Source organism: Phasianus colchicus, chromosome 5, assembly GCF_987193195.1.
Source record: "Phasianus colchicus chromosome 5, bPhaCol1.hap1.1, whole genome shotgun sequence".
Classification (NCBI taxonomy): domain Eukaryota; kingdom Metazoa; phylum Chordata; class Aves; order Galliformes; family Phasianidae; genus Phasianus; species Phasianus colchicus.
Genome location: NC_143440.1, coordinates 53942922 through 53964729, shown reverse-complemented (window position 1 = coordinate 53964729; position 21808 = coordinate 53942922). Strand labels below are relative to the sequence as shown.

The window sequence follows — 21808 nt, the reverse complement described above, 5'->3', positions numbered from 1 at the left end:
CTGTAAGATGGAGAAAACTCAGATTGTTTTTCTAGCACTTAAACATTGTTTTACAAGTTTGGGGTCCATTGCTTACAAGGAAATTGTCTTCTTTATGAAAGATTATCCGGTTTGTCTTCTCCATTCTGCAGAAGTTCTTCATTGCCAGACAGCATGTGCCATACAGAACCTTTGCTTTGCAGACAGCTGTGCTAAATACTGGGCTTATATTTGTATGTGAGAAATTGAAGGGGAGATCTATCTAGCAACCTGCCAGCCTGCTTGTTGCCTGCCTACCCACCTATTTGTTTATTTCTGTGATTTGTTTGAATAGTTCTAGTTGCTTTACAGCTCCAAGCTTACTAACAATGTTGCTGCGATTTAGCAGGGTTAACTGCAGGAAGTTTAGATGTGTGTACTGCACTGCACCCAGCTCTCTGAAGTCTAGAGAACTGAACCTCCAGCAAACTAAGCTGCTCTCATTCATGCAGACCATAATAATTTTGTGCCTAAACCTTCCCAGAAACCTACCTAGAAGACACATGTTTCTGTTTTGGTAGCGCAAGGCAGTGGTTCCCATACTGTTTTGAATTACAGACCACCATCACCTCTCAGAATTACTTGCAGACTGCCATGTTGTCATGATACTCTGTTACATCATCTGAAAAAGATCATAAAAACAAGATCATTCTAGATTAATTATGGATCAAGTATTAGATCATGTACAATGAGTCCTGGATGACTGTTGACCACCCCACCACAATTTGGAAACCCAGCACTATGTTTTGAAAGCAGGTTGTTGTTTTTCCAGCTTTAGAATTTGCTAGAAATGCTCTGATTGTTGCATCTTGGTCATGTTTTCTTTTATACTTTTTTTTTTTTAATAAAATATGAATTGACCTTGTTAGTGGTTTTTCAGTTCAGTTTTGCACTATGATTTTTAAGACAATTTCTGAAAGCAGATGAACTTGTTTTGTCTTTTAGTATATACTTAACGAAACAGAAGCTCAGATAAAAGCAGAGCTGTGGATGAAAGAAAATGCAGATTATTTGAAGGAACAAAAAGGTAAGTGGATAGGACTGAAATTCTTTTGGCCAGGGTTGCTGAAATATGCAGTCTGTGTAATCTTCATGCTGGTTACCCTTTTGTCATCTTTCAGAAAAGGAAGCAAGAATAGCAAAAGAGAAAGAACTTGGGATTTATAAGGAACACAAGGTATCAAACTGTGTGCTAATTGTGTCTGTTTGAAAATGTCTTGGAAATTCTTTGTATCTGTTGATCACCCTGCGTAGGATGTGGGGGGTAAAGGGATGGGTCACCACTAAACAAGCCAAACCCAGTATATTTCTATGCATTACATAAATGGAACATTATAATTTCTCAGGTAATGAATAAAACACTTTCTTGCCCAAATGTCTATTCTGAGCTACTATCAGGAAAAAATTCAGTGCATGGCAAAATCAGAGCTATTTCTTGCATTTAGGATTGCAGCCCTAATTGCTCACTTACTTAAATACAGTTCTTGGGACATGCCTTTTTTAACGCGTGCATGGGGAATTTGTTTGTACTTGCCCTAACTGTAGCAGCTTCCTCTGCTCTTGCTATAATGATTTCTTTATGGACAACTGAAGAGGTCTTTGTTATACCCACTTAAAGAAGTATTTAGTTGTACCTTTCATAAAGAAGGCGAGGGTTATGTTAACAAATGGCTCGTCCTCCGTGTTTAGCAGTTTAAAGCAACCTAATTGGCCATATATTCACAATTTACAGCGTTAGTGTTTTGTGTAATTGAGCAAGTGACAAGTCAAATCTTCCACATGCAACTCAAATCCGTGTTCGTTTTTAATGTGTGTATCTTGTATCTTTCTTTTCTGGCTAATGTGAAAGACAGAGTTTCCTACTTCCCGTAGGTATTTCAATAGTAAAAACAAAACCAGACAATGAAACACTGTTTTATGCTTCAGAGTTTCTCATTCATCCCGCCCTTCCAGGACCGTGGAATTCTACCAGCAATTTTCAAAATTGTATAACTCTCTGGCACTGAGAAGCAGCCCAAACAACCCACCTTTTTGTTCTGACAACACAGGAGTTTTTCTCTAGCTGTATTGTTTCTGACAGCTCGAGTAGAACTTGATTAATATAGTGCTTTCCAATTTCAAGGTAGCACTTGACCCATGTAGGTAAACAGAGGGGCTATTATACATTAAAAAATAAATCTCCTGCGGAGCCTTGGTGTTAAAACTTTCCTTTGAAAAGGAAAGGGCTGAATGAGAAACAGAAGATCTCTTTTTTTTTTGTACCTAGCCAGGCACCGGTCCCAGATAGAAGTGTTCCCTGGTGTCATTTCTCTTTGTCTGGGTCTGTGCAGCATCAAACTGCCGCGCAGTGTTAGCGCTGGGCTTGCAGTGCTTGGCCGAGGGAGGTTGCCTCTCTCTGCGGGCAGGTGATGTTGCTGCAGCACCCTGCTTCCTCTCCAACAGCATTATTGCTTAGAAAGCTGCTGCTAATTTTCTTGACTTTTTTCTATTTTGAGGAAGAGTTGGATGTGCAGCTTTCGGACTTCATATGAAATGCTGTTGTCAGTGCCTAGGGAAGTGCCCCAGCTTGACTCTCACTTGGAAGGTAGTTTTAACAGAGGAATTTATTTACATGCTGGGTGACGTTATCAAGGTCCCTATTCCTGTAACGGGAGCTCACTCCATTTTTTTCGCACGTAAGAAATGGCCCACGTTTCTTTTCTGGCAGTGGTACAAATGTGCAGTAAAGAATTTGTCATAAACTGCATGGGCATTTGGCAAAAATGGGAAAGCCTACACTGAATTCTTGTAGAAAGAAAATTCCCTTAGCCTTAGTCTTGCTCAGCCCCAGGCCAGAGAGTGCTGACCTGTCTCGGCCCCATCACCCATCCTGTCCCTGAGTCACCAGCACTGTGCAGGCACTGCTGAGCCACAGGTCGCCCTTCTGCTGCACAACCATTTTGTTTGTCTCTACATCACTAATTTTATATTTTAATTAAGCCAAAGAAAGCTGCAAAGAAGCGGGAGCCAATTCAAGCCAGCACAGCAGGAGAGGCAATTGAAAAGATGTTAGAACAGAAGAAAATCTCAAGTAAAATTAATTATAATGTGCTAAGGGACCTGAACAGCAAAGGAAGTAACACACCAAAGAAAGAGGATGACAGCACTGATGACAGCACCAACACCAAGAAGCTGTCAAGAAGAAAATCTATTGCCAGTAGGAATATAGCCAGCCCTGTAAACAGTGTGGGAAAAAGGTACTGCAATTGTTCATTTCTATCTCTGTCTGTGAGACTGTCTATGTATCTTTCTGAGCCAGACAATGTAGGTACTGAAACATTCGTCTGAGGCTAAAATAATGCTGGGGTCTTGTTTTTATTTATTTTGCCTGCAATGTCACAGTGGAAACTTATTTATAGTTCGCATATCAAAGGTCTGTTTTGGTGTGAGTTAATCATTCTGGAGAAGAAAAAAAAAATCAATAGAAATTCATAAACATCAATCTTTGGGCCACAAACAGCTTTTCTTCATATATCCTGACATTTGGTGTCCTCCCTTTCTGGGTTGTCTGTATCTGCTGACATGACACTAAATGCTCAAAAGCTTTGGCTTTTTGCTTCATTTGAAAAATACAGTTCCCATCTGTTATGACAGCTAGCTGTTTTGATTAGCTTTTATTTTAGTTTTATTCCAAACTTTTGTTGTTAATTGGTGACACAAATATAAAGCTTTACAGTAAATATGCTTGTTGGTTTTCTGGTCTGCATTTGCAAATGTTTTATAGTGTGATGAAAGCTACTATTTTAATGTGCAAAATAGTCAGACTTGCTGGGCAGATTTGTGGTGTGCTGTAATGTGTAGAAGGAGATTGATGTGTCCTATCTGCAATATTCAACTGTTTTATTAGCCTGCAGTTCATGAAATCGTGTTGGATGATCATTTGGATGATCTCTCTATAGTAATTTCTTATTTAGTTGTTAGATATTTATTTACTGCCTAAAAGATGATGTTTTTTTGCTTCCGCGCTCTACACCACCAGGAAATTCAGACATTTAGTACAGAAATGCTAGATGGTGTCTTCATACTGTTGTGTGGAGGGTGAAGGGCAGGGGAGGGATGGAGGGAGCAGAGGAGAGCTGGGGTCAGTGATGGCACTGCCTGCAGCAGCACTGAGGTGGGCAGGGCTCATGGGAGGGGGCTTGGGGTTGTCTGAAGTGAAAATCAAGAAGGAGCTGCAGCTGGAGGTGCTTCAGATGTGATATTTTCCCTTCCTAAGTGAAGCAGCTTTGTGGAGAGAAAGGCAACCACAAGGTGTGAGAATTCATCTATCAGTAAAGGAGTGGGGACGTAGCATACCTGTGGAGGTGAAGCTGGATGGGCTGGTATGGACATGGCTATACACAAACCCATTTTATGACCTGGTTTGCACTTGGCCAATTACATTGGCTTTGGTCAATGGTTTTAGATTCTCAGGCAAAATTGTGTCTAGCCTCACTGTCACTAGGATACAGTGACAGACAGATTTTTGCAATGTGACAAACGTCTTTTATTTTTCTGCTCTTCCTTCTTTATGCTGTATTTTATCAAAATGGCTTTGTCCTCATTCAGCTTCTCACCTCTCTAATATCAACAGCTTTTGAATTCATTACTCACTGAGGATTTTAGTTTCCTATGTATGTTGCTACTTCAGGTCATGTTTAATGACTTAAAACACATATTTTCTAATAGAAGGAAAGCGAAGATGCATTCAGGATTATCTCACAGCATTGACATATGTTTTTTTTTTTTATTTAACAGGTATAGTGAGTCATATTTCTGTAATTTTTAGTGAAGCACAGCTCTGATGCAGTTATCAGAAATGGAATGCTGTGATGGGCAGTATGGGCTTGTGAGAGACCCATTGCTTTTCAGGACTTAGCAGTAACATGAACACCCAAGCTGCTTGAGCACATCCATTCTGTGTCCCTCTGAGGCCTGCTTTTCAACAGCATTGGGCACTTGGAGCTCCTGTTGAAGCCAGCAGGTTAAACCCTTAGCATCTTAACAGGTGTTAAACTCTTTGGAAAATCATGCCATAAATATTTAATTTAACAGTGGTGCAACTTGAAAAGGTTTCTAAATAAATACACAAATCAGTATTTTCCAAAAGCAGCTAATAAAATGTGTTTATTTTTCCTCTTGAGAGCCTAAAGTACGTCCTTAAGATGCATAACAGTTTCCTGATGATGATTAGCAGATCTTAGATACAATGAATTTTGCAGCAGAGCACTTCAGAGAAGGTTGGTGATACGTGGTTAAGATTTTGCACTCCAGAAGTAGGCAACATTCCTGATTAAATAAAATCAAGGACTTGGAAACCATTCGGTTTTTTTTATTTCTTACCGTTAAAGATTTATGACATAATTTTGATTTTTTTGCTAGTAGTCTGAATGCCATGTCTTTTAAATGGCATGCATAAATTTTTGTGTTTTGCATTGTTCTAATATGCCATGCATTCATTTCCTTTGTTCAGCATTGTTCCTCTGAGAGGTGAATGGCTAAATAGCTTCCCAGTGATACAAAAATAATGGCAATTTATATGCAATTAATAATAATAAAAACCTGGAACATTGCTCATTAGAAAATGAATGGAGCACATAATGTAGCGTTATCCAGGAGGCATTTGTGGAGTTCTTGCTAACTGTTTTGGTTTGTAGTGATTTACAGTCCAGCCTATTCAGCTTTATATGTCTGAAATATTTAGCAAGCTCTATGTGACTGCAGCAGCACCTTGCATAACTGTGCTCTGATGCAATCCTTTAGTTTGTGTGAGATGTAGTCAGGGTTTAAAGAGCAGCTGATTTAGTCCTGATCCCAATTAGGGCTAGGAAAGGCATACTGCTTCTTGGTGATTAAAGCACTACTCCAGTAAAGGTATTAGATTAAGAAAGTAGATTTGATTGCTTTCCATGCACAAGCAGAGGTCCTATAAACACAGCTGACTTTGTCATGTGTCTCAGAAACCATCTTCCAATCCAATAGGTAGCACCTTGGAAGCAGGAGGTTTATCTCCATTTTTCAAATTGTCTCTTGCTGTAAAATATGCTGCACTTGTATTTCTGGGAAGAGGACTTCAGATCTTCATTTGAAGATGTGGTTGCCACAGCCAGACGTGGTACAGTGTCTTTGTTTTCTAATATGATGTAAAATAGTAGTTAGCTGTGCTGGTCTGTTAAATCTTGTGAAAAGTTGTTGATTTGCAAGAAATTTATGAAGAGTTGGAATGCTAACCATCCTCAGGGAGCATGTGCCTGTGGGATAGTCTTTCAGTCACATCAGAGCTATTATAATCAGCATTAACTTAATAGTTACTTGGAGCCAAAGAACATATCATTCATCTCAACACTATTTCTTCAAAATTCCCAATTTTGAAATCTTGGAATTGTTTCTGAAATTTTCTCAGGAAGGTACATTGAAAGTATTAACTCCATGGATAGTGCAGAGTCCACCCTTTTTAGATGGGCATGTCCATATTCACCAGTATTTTCAAAAGCAAACTGGATTTTTGAACAGTTTTCTTTACTGTGAATAGAATCATAGAATCACAGAATGGCCTGGGTTGAAAAGGACCACAATGATCATCTCGTTTCAACCCCCTGCTATGTGCAGGGTCGCCAACCAGCAGACCAGGCTGCCCAGAGCCACATCCAGCCTGGCCTTGAATGCCTCCAGGGATGGGGCATCCACAGCCTCCTTGGGCAGCCTGTTCCAGTGCCTCACCACCCTCTGGGTGAAAAACTGAATACTGTTTCAGAGTATTAGAAAAAGACATGGTTTTTTGTAGACACATTCTCCCTAAGTATACTGGAGTTGTACTTAACGTATCTGTCAAGAGGGTGTAAAAATAGTAAAAACAATGTAAGCAATTTTAGGAAAGTTTATTTTTTGTGAATATATTTCACTGCATTTCTCAGTGCATCGGGTTAGGGTTTTTTGTGGTTCTGGTGGGTATCATGGTTGCTGCTTCAGAAGCAAAAGCTGTTTCATTGTGTGTTACAGACATGTGGCACAGGGGATATTACTGTAATAGAGATTGCAACTTTAATTTCAATTACCAGTTGCACATTTTATCTTCAGTAATGTCTTCTGTGCATATGAAACAGGTGTCACAGAAGACGAATGTGTTGAACTCCCAGTGAAGAGCAATTGCCACTTTGAGCTACTTAAAACCTAAACTCCAGTGTGAGCTTCAAGTCCACTAAAAACAGTGTCTGCGAGCTTTTGGTTGAAAGCTAAATAATTTATTTTGTATTTGCTTGAGCTGAATCTTGCTTGCAAAGTGAAATGTGTTGTTCCAAGAAAATGTGGGAACAAAAAAGCTTTCAAGTCACTACTTTTTAAAAATTTTATGCCCATTTATTGCTGTGTACTTGAAATTGGTAACGATATTAGAGAGGACGGGATATATCATCAGGGGAATAAATGTGTCAGGTTAATCTCCTAAAGAATTTGCCTTGGAAGAAGTGGAGCAGGACTGCAAAGCACAGCTGAATCCACTGTAATGAAACAAGGTTGTTCTGAATGGAAGCATATGAATATGTAATAGAAAACCAAATCAAGCTTGCTGCAAATATGACAGAAGCCCTTGGTAGAGATTTCAGGTTTGATTAAATTTTGAGTTTCACCACCAAGTTCTCTACATGGTCTCACTTGTGTCCTTTTGCTGGTAATGTTCCCCCCAGCAGGGTACAGTGCAGTACCTGGGGCTGCGGGACTCAGTCCTGGCCTTAAGGGATGCTTTGGCTTAGCATCTGCTCCAGCTATGTTTTTGTTGACTTCTCAGGGGGTGTCACAACCCCAGAAAATTTAGCTTGGAAAAGAGGAGGAGTCCTCGTTGAGGCTTTCCAGAACCTGAAGGCAGGAGAGGGACTGACTTATTACATAGTCTGATAGCGATAGAACAAAGGGGAGTGGCTTTAAATTAAAAGAGGGAGATTTGTCTTAGATGTTAGGTAAGAAATTCTTTACTTAGAGGGCAGTGAGGCCCTGGCACTGCTGCCCAGAGCCGTGGGTGCCCCATCCCTGGAGGTGCCCAAAGCCATGGATGGGATCCTGGACAGCCTGAGTTGAGGGATGGCAGTCCTGCTATGGCAGGGAATTGGAGCTAGATGATCTTTAAGGTCATTAGACATTCTGTGATTCTATAATTATATGAAAAATCTCCTTTATTACAAGGGATAATATACAGGATGCTTTCTACAGCCTCATGCTTGGCGTCTCATTTAAACACAGTATGTTGCCTGGTACTTTCTTGGCTCTGATTGAAGTCAGATTCCCGTAAGGGGTAAAGTAAGAGCAGAAGCCTAATTTACTGATTTTTGGTAAAGTTGTTTCAGAGAAACAGCTTTGGCAGCTGCAGGCTTTGTCCCTTCCTGGGTTGCTTGGTCTGGGTGTGAGGGCAGCGAGCGCTGTGCAACGTGCTTGGCCTGACTGCCTCTTCCATGTAATTATTAACTCTGAGAGCTTCTGGCAGAACCTGTCCGTTCTTTTCCTGTGAATAGGAAGAGAAGAAGCCCCACATCCAGGATTACTGATAATGACAACCCTTTATTTTCAGTTGTGTTGCCCAGGAAGGTGCTGAGTGCTGTACTGTTGCACTGCTGCTAACCCAACTGCAAATCTGAGTGCCCATGATGCTGCTTCTGCATTTGCTATGGCTTATGATTTATTTTTGTAAACTCAAAACAGACAGATTTATTTTTTTCAATGTGCAGTACTTTTAGTTTATTTTATATTATGAGACTGGTATTTGTGGAGGGGAAGAGGGTTAACTCAGTTTTTCCAGATTACTTATATCAATCCAAAACTGCATGAGACAAAACTCAGTTTGAGTAATCCAAGGGATGCTTGAATGTCTGAAGAACCTTGAAAGTGATATTTCTGTTATGTTTCTAGCTATCCTTTATACCAAATAGACTCAAGTGGTCGTTCATTAATTCAAGAATGTATGCATCTGTATACCCCTGATTCATTGTGTATAGAAGCGAGTTGTTTCAGAACCTCTTTCATTAGGAAAAATAACATTGCAGCAATAGTCTAAGAGATTTGGAAGTGGGTATCTGAGAGGTCCTTTGATTTAGGGGGCACAGTGGGGCCTGGTGAGCTGTCAGGCATCTGCAAGGATACCCATGGGCAAGCTCTTCATCATGAAGTTGATGCTCAGGAGGGAGAAGTCCTCGTGTCTGGTAGATGTGAGGCTTTTGAAAGTCTTTTCTGTACCAACTTTAGTAAGTATTCTCCTTACAAATTGGTCCTTTGAGATGAGATCTTAAGAATGTTTTTATATTCTCTAATTTTTCCACCATTAATTTTTATTTTTTCAGTATTGCCTTCAGCTCTTTGTTTAATTTACCTTTGATAGGCTGTTTTTTTCCCTCTCTGCTTTGAAGTCTTATTACATGGCTTGGAATTCATATGTATTACTCAAAGTGAGATATTAAACTTTATTTCTCGTCTTTACGCAGTGCTTCAGGCCTTCTTTTCTTATGTGACAAACGTGCTAGCACAAATTTCCCAAAGAGACAAAATCCCTTACAGAAGATACTAGAAGCGTGTGTTGAGATGGCAGTTAGGAGTTTCTTCTGTAGCATGATTGTTTTTGGTTGGTGTGTCGGTGTTTCCTCCTGAAGTACCCTCTTGTTGGCAGCTGGATTATCCACTTCTATTTCCTGGGTATGAATGTGCATGTGAGAGCCTTCCCATGTGGGCCTATGGCATCACAGTTTGAATCTTCTGCACTTGGTAAATAAATTCTCCAACCACTCCGACATAACTGTTTTCTTATGTGATTCCTGCTTTGAGAAATTCTGTGGAGTGTAATTTGATGTATGTTTGTGCTTTGCTGTGGTATATAATCATTTAAATCAGAGGTTAATCAAAATGATTAGTCATTTTAAACAGGAAAACGGTGACATTTGATAAGTACCACCACTTAAAATAAATCCTGCAAGTATTTTCCAGTCTTGTAACTTTAGAGGGACACATTTATGCAAATTATGGTTAGCATTTTATTTACAAAAAAAAAACAAAGCCAAGGAGAAATGAATTCAGCCCTTCCAAGCCTCTGCTTTTCGATTCATGCATCTGGATTAGCAAACGTGGCTGTCTAGGGGAGAGCTTTACCAAGGGCCATGGAAGGAGCTGACATGCATTTATTTGCTTGTTCACAGTAAGTTTGAGGAGTTGATTTAGTAGAGCCCATCAGAATGTTGTAGCCTAGCTGGAGGTACAGGTTCCTGCTCTTCATGTGAGCTGAGAAGCCTTTTGTGAGGAGATAAACCAAAGGCGAGAGCTGGAGAGAAACTCATCAGCCCAACATTTCGTAAAGTGAACGTGTGTGCTAAAATCTGTGAGTGTTCAAATCAGATGACCTTAGTCTTTCCCTCCTTACTAAGTGAGAACAGGGGAGGAAAAATGCATTTCTTTTGCATTTCTTCTACATACACTGCTTGTGCATATGCAGAGCTAGGCAGCTGTGAGACGCCTGGGAGAGAGGAGCCAGGAGAAGGGTGTTCCTCTCCCTCCAACTCTTCACACTGAGATGAGACAGAAGGAAAGGGAAAGATTCTTTTAAAACTTCCCAAGCCTATCCATCCAACAGCTGGGAGCGTTTGTCAGGACTTGATGTTTACTCTGGTTACTCCAGCTGTTTAGAAGATGAGTTCCGTAAAAGTTCTGGAGTCATTTGCTTTAGAGTACTGGAATTTAAAATACTAAAATTTCACTACTGCAACAAAGCTGTCTGTATTTTTCTCTCTGTAAAATATAATCGGAGACAAAAGCCCCTGGTATGGCTCAATGATAGGAGAAATAGCATTAAAAAGCTTTCTCAATGTGAACCAATTTATGTAAGTTCATTGATGCTGCAAATCATCTCTAGTTGTACATCATTCATTAAGAGCATTCAAATTTTATAGTACAGAGTTTTAATGTTGTCAGAATTTGGCTTAGTGTAAGCGTAAGGGAATATGGTCTGTTGCCACTGCAGAGGAGTATTCCTGAGCTGTTTAATCTTACGAGATACTTGGAGAACCTTGTAAAAATAAACCCTTCAAGATAGGGTGAAGACACATGTAGAGTTGTGTGAGCATTGCAGTTATAACAAGTTTCAGCGCTTGGCTCCATTTACCCACAGTAATTAGAATACTTTCAATTTAAAACTAAAAAGGCATTGATCTGGCTGACCGTGTAGCCCATACCCAGGTCGAGGCTCCTCCTTTTTACAGCAGCCTTGTTTGTTGTTTGTTTAATATAAATTGGATATTGCTTTTCCGCCTCCCACTCAAGAAAATCGTCTCCTTGTCGGATTCTAGGGGAGGTCAGCTGGGCAGTGCAAAAATGCAGATGGATTTTTGTGACTTTCTGAAGTAATTTCATCTTCCATCGAAGACCAAAGAGGAGCAGTTTTAGCCCAGAAGATAATTTTGCATGAAACTTCTATTGCGAGCTCCTTGTTTGTCAAACCTTGTTTCAGGTTCATTAGATGAAAATGCTCTATGATCCTTTTCTTCCAGTTTGGACTTGGTATGTCTAGCAGGAGGCTTAATATAAATAGTGTCTTAGAAGTTGATGTGATTTGGGGGAGGAGGGCAGTGGGAAGAAGGAAGGCAGTACAAAGTGCAGTGGTTCTTGCTGTCCAGAGCTAAAGTTGTATGTTCTGCTGCCACAGCCAAGAGTGCTTGGTTGCTGTGATTTGCTCACATCGTTAGTCTGTAGATTTTTATGCTTCCTTTTTTATTTTATGAATGGAAAATGGTTGATTTCTGAATTTATATTTCCTTTGATTCTAGTCCAGCAGGGTCTGTTTGTTGATCTTCACAGTATGTATTTGTTAATTTTCTTTATATAATATAAGGGAAGAGTAAAGCTGATGTGTTTTACATTTGCCAGTGAAGTTGAGTTTTCAGTGGATATTTATTAAGTACTTCAAAGAAATGGGACAAAACAAGTCAAGAGTTGCCTTGTTCTCTGTAGGATAGGCTGTACGTTATTCTTCAATATTGATACCCAAACCAGGAGAGCAGCTACAGGAAGCATTTTATTTCTTGATGTTTGCGTACATTACCAGACTGGGTAACTGGCAATCATTATGTGGTTGTGATTGCTGTTCTTTCATCACAGCTGGATAAAATATTGGAAAGTTATGGCAGTTTGTTGTAAAACTTGAGGTACTGTGTTGCTCACAGAACATTTAGCAGAATCTGCATAATTAGTTTTAAATTGGCCACTGTTCTGTAACTCAGTCATTTATGTAAGTGCTGTTCCATTACCCAGTGATGCTGCTGGCGTGCTGACTGATTTCAGTTTTACCTTGTTGCATTTGTTACTAAAAATAGGATAAAACACATTGAGATTATTTCTAAATGTGTTCTTGTAAGATATATACAGCAAATTCAACTTTCCTGCTGTTGAATTTGCAATTCATTCTAAGTCAGAAGTTCCTGCCCAGCATTTCCACCCTCCTCCAGCAATGGAGTGAACAAACTGACTGCTGTTTTCAGCATTTGCAGCAACTAAGATAACTTCCCTACTCTCTCTAGAACAGCACCTGTTCTCTCATACAGGTTCCTACTGTGTGCCTCAGAAAGGTGCAAGGGAGCAAACTTCTGCATACATTTTCCTCTTTCCATGTTTTTACACCGGAGAAACCTGTGCTGCAGAGGTGGGATGGTATAGAATGTAGTATATATGGACCTGAAGTCCTGCAGCCCATCTTCCCAGTGCACATTCAGTGAAGATCCTCTCATTCTGTGTGCTCTTGCAAGGCATCACGTGGCTCAGCAGCTGTCAAAAACTGCAACTTGTGTGGAGATGTTTCTTTTCAAGCAGGGCTGTGATAGCTGGCAGGAAAGGATGTGATGAGGGACACGTGGTGTGACAGATCTGTATTGATATTTGAAGTTGCATGTTCAAGCATAGGAAGAACCTTGGACACAGTGCTCTGAGCTCCCATTCAGGACAGAAGCACGAGGCATACATTGATCGTCTGCTGTCTCTGTATTCAGAAACTGTTTTAAATGTGGTATTTATATGAAAGAAATACATTGACAGCATAGTTGTCTTTTAAAAGTTATCTATTTAATCTGAGTGTTTGGGGATCTGAAATACGAAGGAACAGTGTATAAATTTGAAAGGAGAATGAAGTGGCTAGAGAATTTATTTTATAAGGTTATCTTTGGTTGACTAGAGAGGTGGTGTGATAGCTTTAATAGAAAAATGGCACTGTGTACTTCATGGATTTTATCATGCGGCAGTAAAGAAACAGATAACTTGGAATCCTAACTAAAACATTGAGCAACACAATCATCAGATTAAAGCTGCAGTTCAATCAATCAATCAGCTGATGAATTAATAGCAGAGATTAAAATCAGCGTAGAATCAAGTGATTAGATGGAGAGAAGCAAAGCAGAAATCAGGGTTTTCTAGGATGTGGGACTGGTTATTGCAGGGCAGGAAGGTGGGATATTCAGTGAGCATCAGCTGCTGCCCAGCTCCTGGAGGCTGCAGGTGGGCCCTTCTAATTACTGAGTTGAAAAGTCACTCCATGGGTTAATTTTGTGTCTAAGCACACTATTTAGATGATGTTGGTTTAGACACTACTTGCTCTTTTTCTATTTATTTTCTGCCAAATTAACTGTGTGCAAGCATTCTTTATTAAGCAATATTGGCTTCAAAAATGATCAGCAAATATAGCATGTCTTAAACATGTTTGCACTTCATTCATACCTTTTAAAATATTGCAGAAAAAAAAAAGATTATGGGAACAAAGTGGAAGAAAAGTTAACTCTTTGTGCAGGTTTTTTATGGAGCATTTCAGGTAGCAGAGCACTCTGGGTTGCTCATGTCACTGAGTGATGCCTCCTGTAGACTTCTTCTGGGCATTCCTACATCAGGCTGTGCCCCCTGCAGCCTCTCCTTCTCGAGGCGATGTTTGGGACATTAGGATCATTAATGTCTCTCAGTGATGTGCCATATGTTTATTGCTGATGTGTTTATTTATGATACAGGCTCTGCCTCTTCAAATCCACAAAGGCATTGGTGAAATACGACCTTTCTTTTCCTATGACCTGGTCAAGTCCAAATGAGATTTTTACCTTTGGATAATCAGGAACATAAAATCTGACATTGAGACCCAATAATTTTTTATATGACTTATATTTAAAATCAGAACATACTGTACTCATAAATTATAAAAGAGGACTTGCTGAAAAAGCTTCAGTCTCATTGTAGGAAATATTCTGAATACAGAGATGTTCTGATGTTGTACTGACATGGTTTTTGGGGAAGTATTGGTGGTAAATGGATGATCTTGGAAGTCTTTTCCCTCCTTGGTGATTCTGTGACTCTGTATGACTTAAATTTCCTTGCATTCCTGTAGACACAGAAGCTCCTTTTCATCTGTGGAGCCATATTTTCATTTTCCTGTTATTTTTATTTTTTTTAATATTCTTGTTCCTTTTCACTAGGGAAGAGTTGTGGGAGCAAAAGAATTTGGTTTAACTGGGTTAAGAAAGTGTCCCTAAAAACAGTGCTCCATAGAATCCATTTAAGATTGTATTGATGTATCTCATTTGGTCAGGCTGTTGTTGTGTATAGACACTTTGTGAACGTTCTTGATCTTATGGCATAATGTATAGCAAGAATTACAAAACTCTTTTATACAGCCAAAATGTAGTTATCAATTTTGATCTGTAGAAGACATTTCCATGCAGTTTTCTTCCTTCTGAATGCTTTTGAGGAGCTACTGGTCAGAATACATTGATGTTTTACAGCTCAGACTGTGCCTTACGTCTTGTGAACGTAAGCCTGATTCATGTGCACTAAAAGCATGAAATGACAATGCTCAGTTCTGTTGAGGACGGAGGAGGCCAGGCCCTTCTTGGTAGTGTGTAACAACAGGACAAGGAGTAATGGCCTAAAACTTGTACATAGGAAGTTCCATACTAACATGTGAAAGAACTTCTTTATGGTAAGGGTGATGGAGCACTGGAACAGGTTGCCCAGAGAAGTTTTGGGGTCTCCTTCTATGGAGATACTCAAGTCCTGTCTGGACACCTACCTGTGTGACCCATTGCAGGAATCTGCTTTAGCAGGGGGGTTGGACTCAATCATCTTTTGAAGTCCCTTCCAACCCCTGCGATTCTGTGATTCTGTTGTACTGCACAGAGGGATGGAGGAAAAGGAAAATAAATGCCTAATTAAGGATTCTAAATCAGTGGGTTTATGCTTGTTTTTTTCCTGTAACTAATGAAGTGAGTCCCATGTGAAGCGAGTTGAGTATAAGCCACGAGAAATCATGAATTTTATATAATGTAAAGTAACTTACTGGCAAGTGACTTACTAGCTAGAGAGCTCTGGGTTGAAAGGTGACTGTTTTATACAAACAAACCTCATCTTGCTGACCTTTGCAGACCCTGGCTGCCACTCTGTCTATCCAACCTGAAGAGATCAGAAAGCTCTTCACATCAAAAGGGACCCACAGACACACTTGTCTCCAAGGGTCCCATTGTGCTTCGGGGTGATTTATCAGGAGGCAGCCGCCTGCCTGCTCCGGAGCCTTCACCCGCTGGCACCAACAACACAGAGCAGCACCACTGCTGTCGGGCAGGCATTCAGTCTGCAGCCTCTGCCTGCTCGGAACAATGCACATCTCCTGTGTGATGGATGGGGAGCTCGACCCCCTGAGTCATCTGCCCAAAGCTGGATGGAGGGCTGGCTGCTTTTCTTGGATCAATATTTTCAGGTGCTTCCTGTGTTCTCTTCAGGAGTGGATAAAATTCATAGTTTTTGTGTCTTTCAGTGCACGGTAATCTTCTGTTTCTGGATTTTATTTATATATATATATATATATATATATATATATATATATATGCATATACATATATATATTCACACATGTATATATCCATTATATGTATGTACATATGTGGATACAGATTAAAAAAACAAGTTTTACAGAAAAAGTCCCTTAAATAGCTGTTGCACGAAGATGCAGCTTTTCTGCATTTATTTCTACCTCGTTAAGAGCATTGGCAGAAAACATTTCTAAGATCCAGTGATTGCTAGGCTGCAGTTTTTCTGTTAGCTTTGAGTTGCAATTTGAAATTATTCTTTAAAACATAAGCAGGTCTTAAATTAGGGAATTCTGAGCTCCAAGGCCTGGAGTGAGTTTGCAGCGGTATATAGTGACTATTTTGTTGCAGTGTTGGTAGCTAAGAGATATTAAGCACAGCATTATATTAGCTTTTCAGTGAAGGCTGGAGACCAGAAAACTCAAGTTTATGGTTCAGCATTTGCTGATAAGATTTGCAATTCAGGGAAATCCAGATTTAAGATGTTTTTTGCAGAAAGCTTACAAGAGGCCAACTTCAGTAACAGATGCATTTTTGTCTAAATTACTTTCCCTCTCTTTTCAATCTCAGTATCTGTTGATTTCATTTTAAGACCCATTTTAAAGCAAATGAAACCAACATTTTTTTCATTACAGTCATCCAAACTTTCAATATCCTTCATCTCTATCGCCCATAGTTTTAAGAGCTGTGGGAGACATACTGGGGCTGGGGGTACCCATGCTGGGCTCTAGTTTCAGGCCATTGTGAAGGCTGATGACGATTTTCAGGCTGTTATTGAAGATGTAACTTTTAGTTAAGCAGGCTCCAGAGCACAGCAGAGCTCCTCTCTCCTGTATGCTGTTTCACTTCACAGCTTCGGAGAGATCTGGCTAGCTTCCAATTTAAACTGTCCTAATAAGGTAAATCCGAAATGATTTAAATGCTCTTAATTTGCCACTGTAACTCGAGGGTCGAAGTCAAAGGAGCTGTGGAAGTGCTGATATTTAAGGGAATTTTTAAAGAGGAATTTAAACGTAGCTACTTTAATAAGGTCGTTAAGATGAGGTAGGGAAGATTTTAGATAAGTGATTTCAATCACTCCAACTTTTTATTAGTGAATCACCTTCAGATTTTCTGCATTGTAACATATGTAGGGCTGGCTTTTGTCCCACTGCCCTCAGCAGGCTCTGGTTTACCCTGTCTTTGTGGAGCTGTGTGTTTCGGTATGTGTGCAAGGAGTTGTGAGAGTCAGTCCCTAACGAGGCACATTGTTGGACGAGTGCATGCTCTCAGGCTTTGTGCTTGCTTTTGGAAGGAAATGGTAAAACAATCCACTTAAGAATACCTGAATTCTTGCCAACGGGTGTTATAGCTTTCCCTGATAACTTACTGAACATGCTCTCCATACCTATTGCTACAGATAGTTTCTCTTCCTTTCTTTTGTGCAATAATTTTGGGGATAGCCTTGTGCTTAATGGTCTTGCTTTTTTTTTAGCTCAGATCAGCTATCTGTCAGTGTTATTTATTCTGTTTTTGTTTTGTTGAGGCTCATAGGTGCCATTTGGACTTCAGTCTCTCTCAAAACCTAGGAAAAGAACCTTTTGATTCGCACAAGGAAGAAAAAGTTGTGTTTTTCTTAGAACTTCAAAAGCGCAAAATGAAGATGAAATAGGAAAATCGAGAAATAATTCAGAAACACTGAAAGGTGCAGACTGATTAAACTGCAGGGAACATTCACGTATCAGCTGTTTGGTCTCCTGAAGATCGATACTGTGAGACTAATCTATGATGCTGTGGCAGTCTATAATATCTCTAACATATTATCTTTCAGAGTATTATTACTGGACTAAAAATGGGTCATTTTAAATTTTGAAGATATTGGAATACTCATCCTGGTGTTCATTATTTCATAAAATGGATCAAGGGGGTTCTTTGTGTGCACAGAGTACAGTACTCTTTCAAAACAATATTGAAGGGTGATCATGTTATTCCAGCAATCTTGTCCAGCACGGTTATGCTTGGATGGACACCAGAAAAGCAAAAGGAAAAAAAAAAAAAAGCAGAGCTCAGAGAAAGCAAAATGTGGTTGGTTCATATCTGGTGCTCGTTCATTATAAAGATCTCATCCCTCTTTGCTGGGAGATGAAGAAAAAGAAGTAGAGCATCTGTGTCATCACAGCTGTGCTCAGTGAGAGCCACTAAAAAACCTGAAAAGTTTTTGTGCTGACTTCTGGTCTTTGTAAGTTGGATTCTGGGGGTTTATAATTTGGAGGAGAGGGAGCAACATTTTTAGTAATAGACTTATTCCTGTGCTGATAGACAAGTTATGAAGTTTGGGCTAATTATAATTTCCTGTGTCTCCATAAGTAGATTTGAAATGACTTTGTTTGCTCTTATGCTGTAGTAACTTTTTTTCATTTATTCTTTTTCCTTTCAAGCAACTGAATGCCATATTGCCTCTAAATTGGGAAAATATTAAATTTCCGTAGCCTAATGTTAGAGTCGTGTTTTTCCAATTATATTTCAAAACACTGATAGACAGTGAAGTCAGTGAAGGCAAAAAGACAGAATTCTTAACCGAGGGTGGATTTGGAAGCTGGTTAAAAATATGGATAGAAAACAACCTGTCTCACGAGCTGTGTAACCATCAAAGTTTAGCTTCTACCAATTGCACCACTTTTCCCTTGGTCATTCCCTTTCTCCTCTCGAGCAACACTTTCATCTCTGCTCTGTGAACCTTTCCTGCAAGCTGAGCCAGGGTTTTTTTGGTGTGACACATAGCTAAAGTCCAGCTGATACCTTTGTGGTATCAACTAGATGATCATGATGGTCTTTTTCAGCCCAGGCCATTCATTACTTTCTCCCATGAGGAGGGATATCTTTGGGTCTCTGCTTCCCATTTACACTTTCCACAAAGGACATGTTACATCTTGGGGTCCCTGGATGGGTGGAAGGGTTAGAGTGGAGTGAATGACTGTTGGATGCACTGTCAGCACCTCCTATACAATTAACTTTGCTGTGCAGTGGAGAATGCACCTTGCATGTTGCCCATGAGTGGGTGTCTATTCCTCTGATTTAAGAGGATTTTTAAGGTTGGTGTGTGTGTGTGTGTGTTTTGGCTGAGTTACTATCAAATAGCTTCCAACAGTTAAAAACTGTTGCTCTTTTGAGCAATTTTCACTGTGAATCCGAGATCACAGCACTCCTAGGGAAAAAATAATCTTTAAGTCTCAAAATGCCTGTGTTGAAGTTGCCCAGTATTGGCAATGAATACGTAGGTGGGAAAAATAATCTTTAAGCCTCGAAATGCCTGTGTTAAACTTGCTGAGTATTGGCAATGAATACGTAGGCATGATGCATTTCATCAGCTTTGCTTGTAGCTAACCAAAGGGAGTTTGTCATAACATGAGTCGCTTATTGATGACACAGTCATCTGTGATTGATTAAAAGTGGCAGATTTATTTCAGCTTCAACTCTTTCCATTAGCATTCATATCGACCATCTGGCAGAGGAAAACCGTACTTGTGAGACAGACTAAGATCTTGTTAAAAAAAAATTACAGAATTTCTTTAGGCCTTTTCTGCCAGTGTCCTGATGGGCTGGAAAGTTGGCAGCTTTAGTTTCCTGACAGTTCTTCTTGTCTGAGAGTGTTGTGACATGCTGGGTCACCTGTGATTTGCTTTCAGTGACTTCAATCTTTTTAAATTTTTGCTTTGATCCCAGCAAATATTGAGGTAGTATTGTATTGGTGTTTGTTTGTTTGTTTGTTTTTGCTGTGGTTAGGGTGAGAAGGAGCATGTACTGCTTAAGTGGGAAAAGGGCAAACAACTTTTTTTTCAGAACGCTACCTATGGAAAACCAGAACTTCCCCTTGATGATGAAAATGTCATAGAATAATCAAAATCATCTGACCGCGCTTAAGATACCACTTCCAAAATCGTGTATAGATTATGTACCAAGGAGGGATGCTTTAGGGACACAAATTCAAAATGAATTGTGGTGTTCCAAACTGTGGAATTGCCTCCATGTCTCTTAAATGCTAGATACATGAACTGATATGAGAGAAACATGGACTTATCATCCAAAGGATGATGAAAGCTCAGGACATTTAGTGAAGCCCCTGCAACTGAACTGTGGATTACATCACAGTCTGAAGGGCAGCTGCTGCTCTGGCCCTACCATCCCCTGATGAGTAATAGTGTATCAGGCCTATCTTTGGTAAACAGCTTTATGTGGCTTTTCTGCTTCAGTGTTTGGCATTTGGATCTGTATTGCTGTCAGTGTCTTCCCACTGGCAGCATCCTCTGCTTCCCACAAACGTAGTAAAGGCTTGAAATCTTGTTGGTAGGACCCCTTCCATCTAGATTTTATAGAGGACATTGTAAAGATTAATTTTATCTGTGTGTTGCAGAGAGGTGAATTACGGATAGAGAAAACGCATTCTGCATGGTTTTCCCTGCATTTGCAGGGTTTGGTTGTAACAGTGCTTTGAAGTCTTTGTTAAATGTATTTCTGGGGAGATGCGGGAGGTGGGAGTGAAAAGGAATCCTTCCATTTCTCAGAGCGTGATAGATTTCTGTCCAGGATCTCCAACTTGACCTTGCTGACTGTAAATATTTTAAACGATTCCACGGATATTTCAAGCCTGTGGCTTGTTGAGGCGTAATGCAGGAGTGACTTCTTTTTAAATGGGCTCCTCATGGCACTTAGGCTCACAGAAACACTGCAGCAAGGGAAAGTGTTAAAATATATGCATGAAGATGAAAGCAGCACGTCTTATTAGGAGATTACCAGCAATAGTTCTCTTGAATAATCTCCTAACAATTTATTTTCAATTTTGTATACGATTTTGCAAATTGTGTTGAGGCAGCATTGGGGTTACATAGCTGCTAGTTACTTGCATAATATTTAGCATTAAAAAGGGGATGAATCCCTTCTGGTTTTATTTTCTGTCATTAGTAATGTTTATGCTGAGAGAGTATGCAATTTCTGCAAATGAGATGTTTTTTGGACAGTTAGCAGGGATTATCTGAAACACATAAATAATGTATAGTGTAATTCATTTGAAGGTCTGTGTTAGCCTTTTTTGGTCTGAAACAGAAGAATATTGGAGTAACAATTGGGAGGAAATTTATTCAGCCACTTGAAGACTGAATATGGAGGATTAAGGCTTGTTTGTTTAAAAAATTTCTCAAAAAGTGCTTCTCGTGTCTATTACTATAGTTTTGTCATTGTGTCTGTGGAAGATCATTATCATATTCTTTAATAAGGGCACGTATCGAAGCACATATCAAAGCTGGAAGCAACTTACTTCCAACCATCCGTAAACTATTTGGTACAAACACTTTGCAGAGCTGCTAATAGACACCATCTTTCTCTCAGAAAAAGTTTCTTAAAATTACTCACCTATGGGTTTATTTGTCCTACTTACGAAATTTTCTTTTAGAAACAATGCACTTTGGCAGCTCCTGTTGTACTCATACTGATTTTTGGATAACTGACCAGACTTACTCACAACACCATCTCAGTGCACTCTTTGAGACCACTTGCCAGTTGTCTGCTTGAACACCATCTGTTCCTGGCAGAAGTTACCTTTGAATACCTAACAAAACAGGTCATGGGAAAAAAAAAAGTCTTCCAGGAGCTAATGATGTTAGCATACCCTGCTTCTCCACTCTGTTACCCTTTTCCTTTTCCTCACAGCACTTCAGGAAACTTGGACTATTTAGACAGATTCTCTTAACCCAAGATCTTTCCTTTGAGGAGTACCAGTATCTGCCCAAGCAAACAGTGAGAATGGTGCTAGCTTTCAAGAAGATGCTTAGTGGAAAGCTTGAACAGCGTGTGAAACCCAGTCCTACTTCATAATGACACAGAAAACTGTGCTAATGAAATCTGCAGGAGACAATAAAGTGAGTCATACAGCAAAGAACACTGAAAAC

The 21808-nt window shown here is 39.8% G+C and overlaps 1 protein-coding gene across 2 annotated transcripts in view; it reads left to right on the top strand.

Moving 5' to 3' along the window:
* BRF1 (BRF1 general transcription factor IIIB subunit) overlaps positions 1-21808 on the top strand; it is a 168595-nt gene that overhangs the window by 116511 nt on the left and 30276 nt on the right. For both annotated transcript variants that reach the window (XM_090141764.1, XM_031605574.2), the window contains exons 13-15: positions 964-1045; positions 1140-1195; positions 2998-3254. In XM_090141764.1, coding sequence (XP_089997890.1) covers positions 964-1045; positions 1140-1195; positions 2998-3254 — 395 coding nt within the window. The remainder of the gene's footprint in view (positions 1-963; positions 1046-1139; positions 1196-2997; positions 3255-21808) is intronic.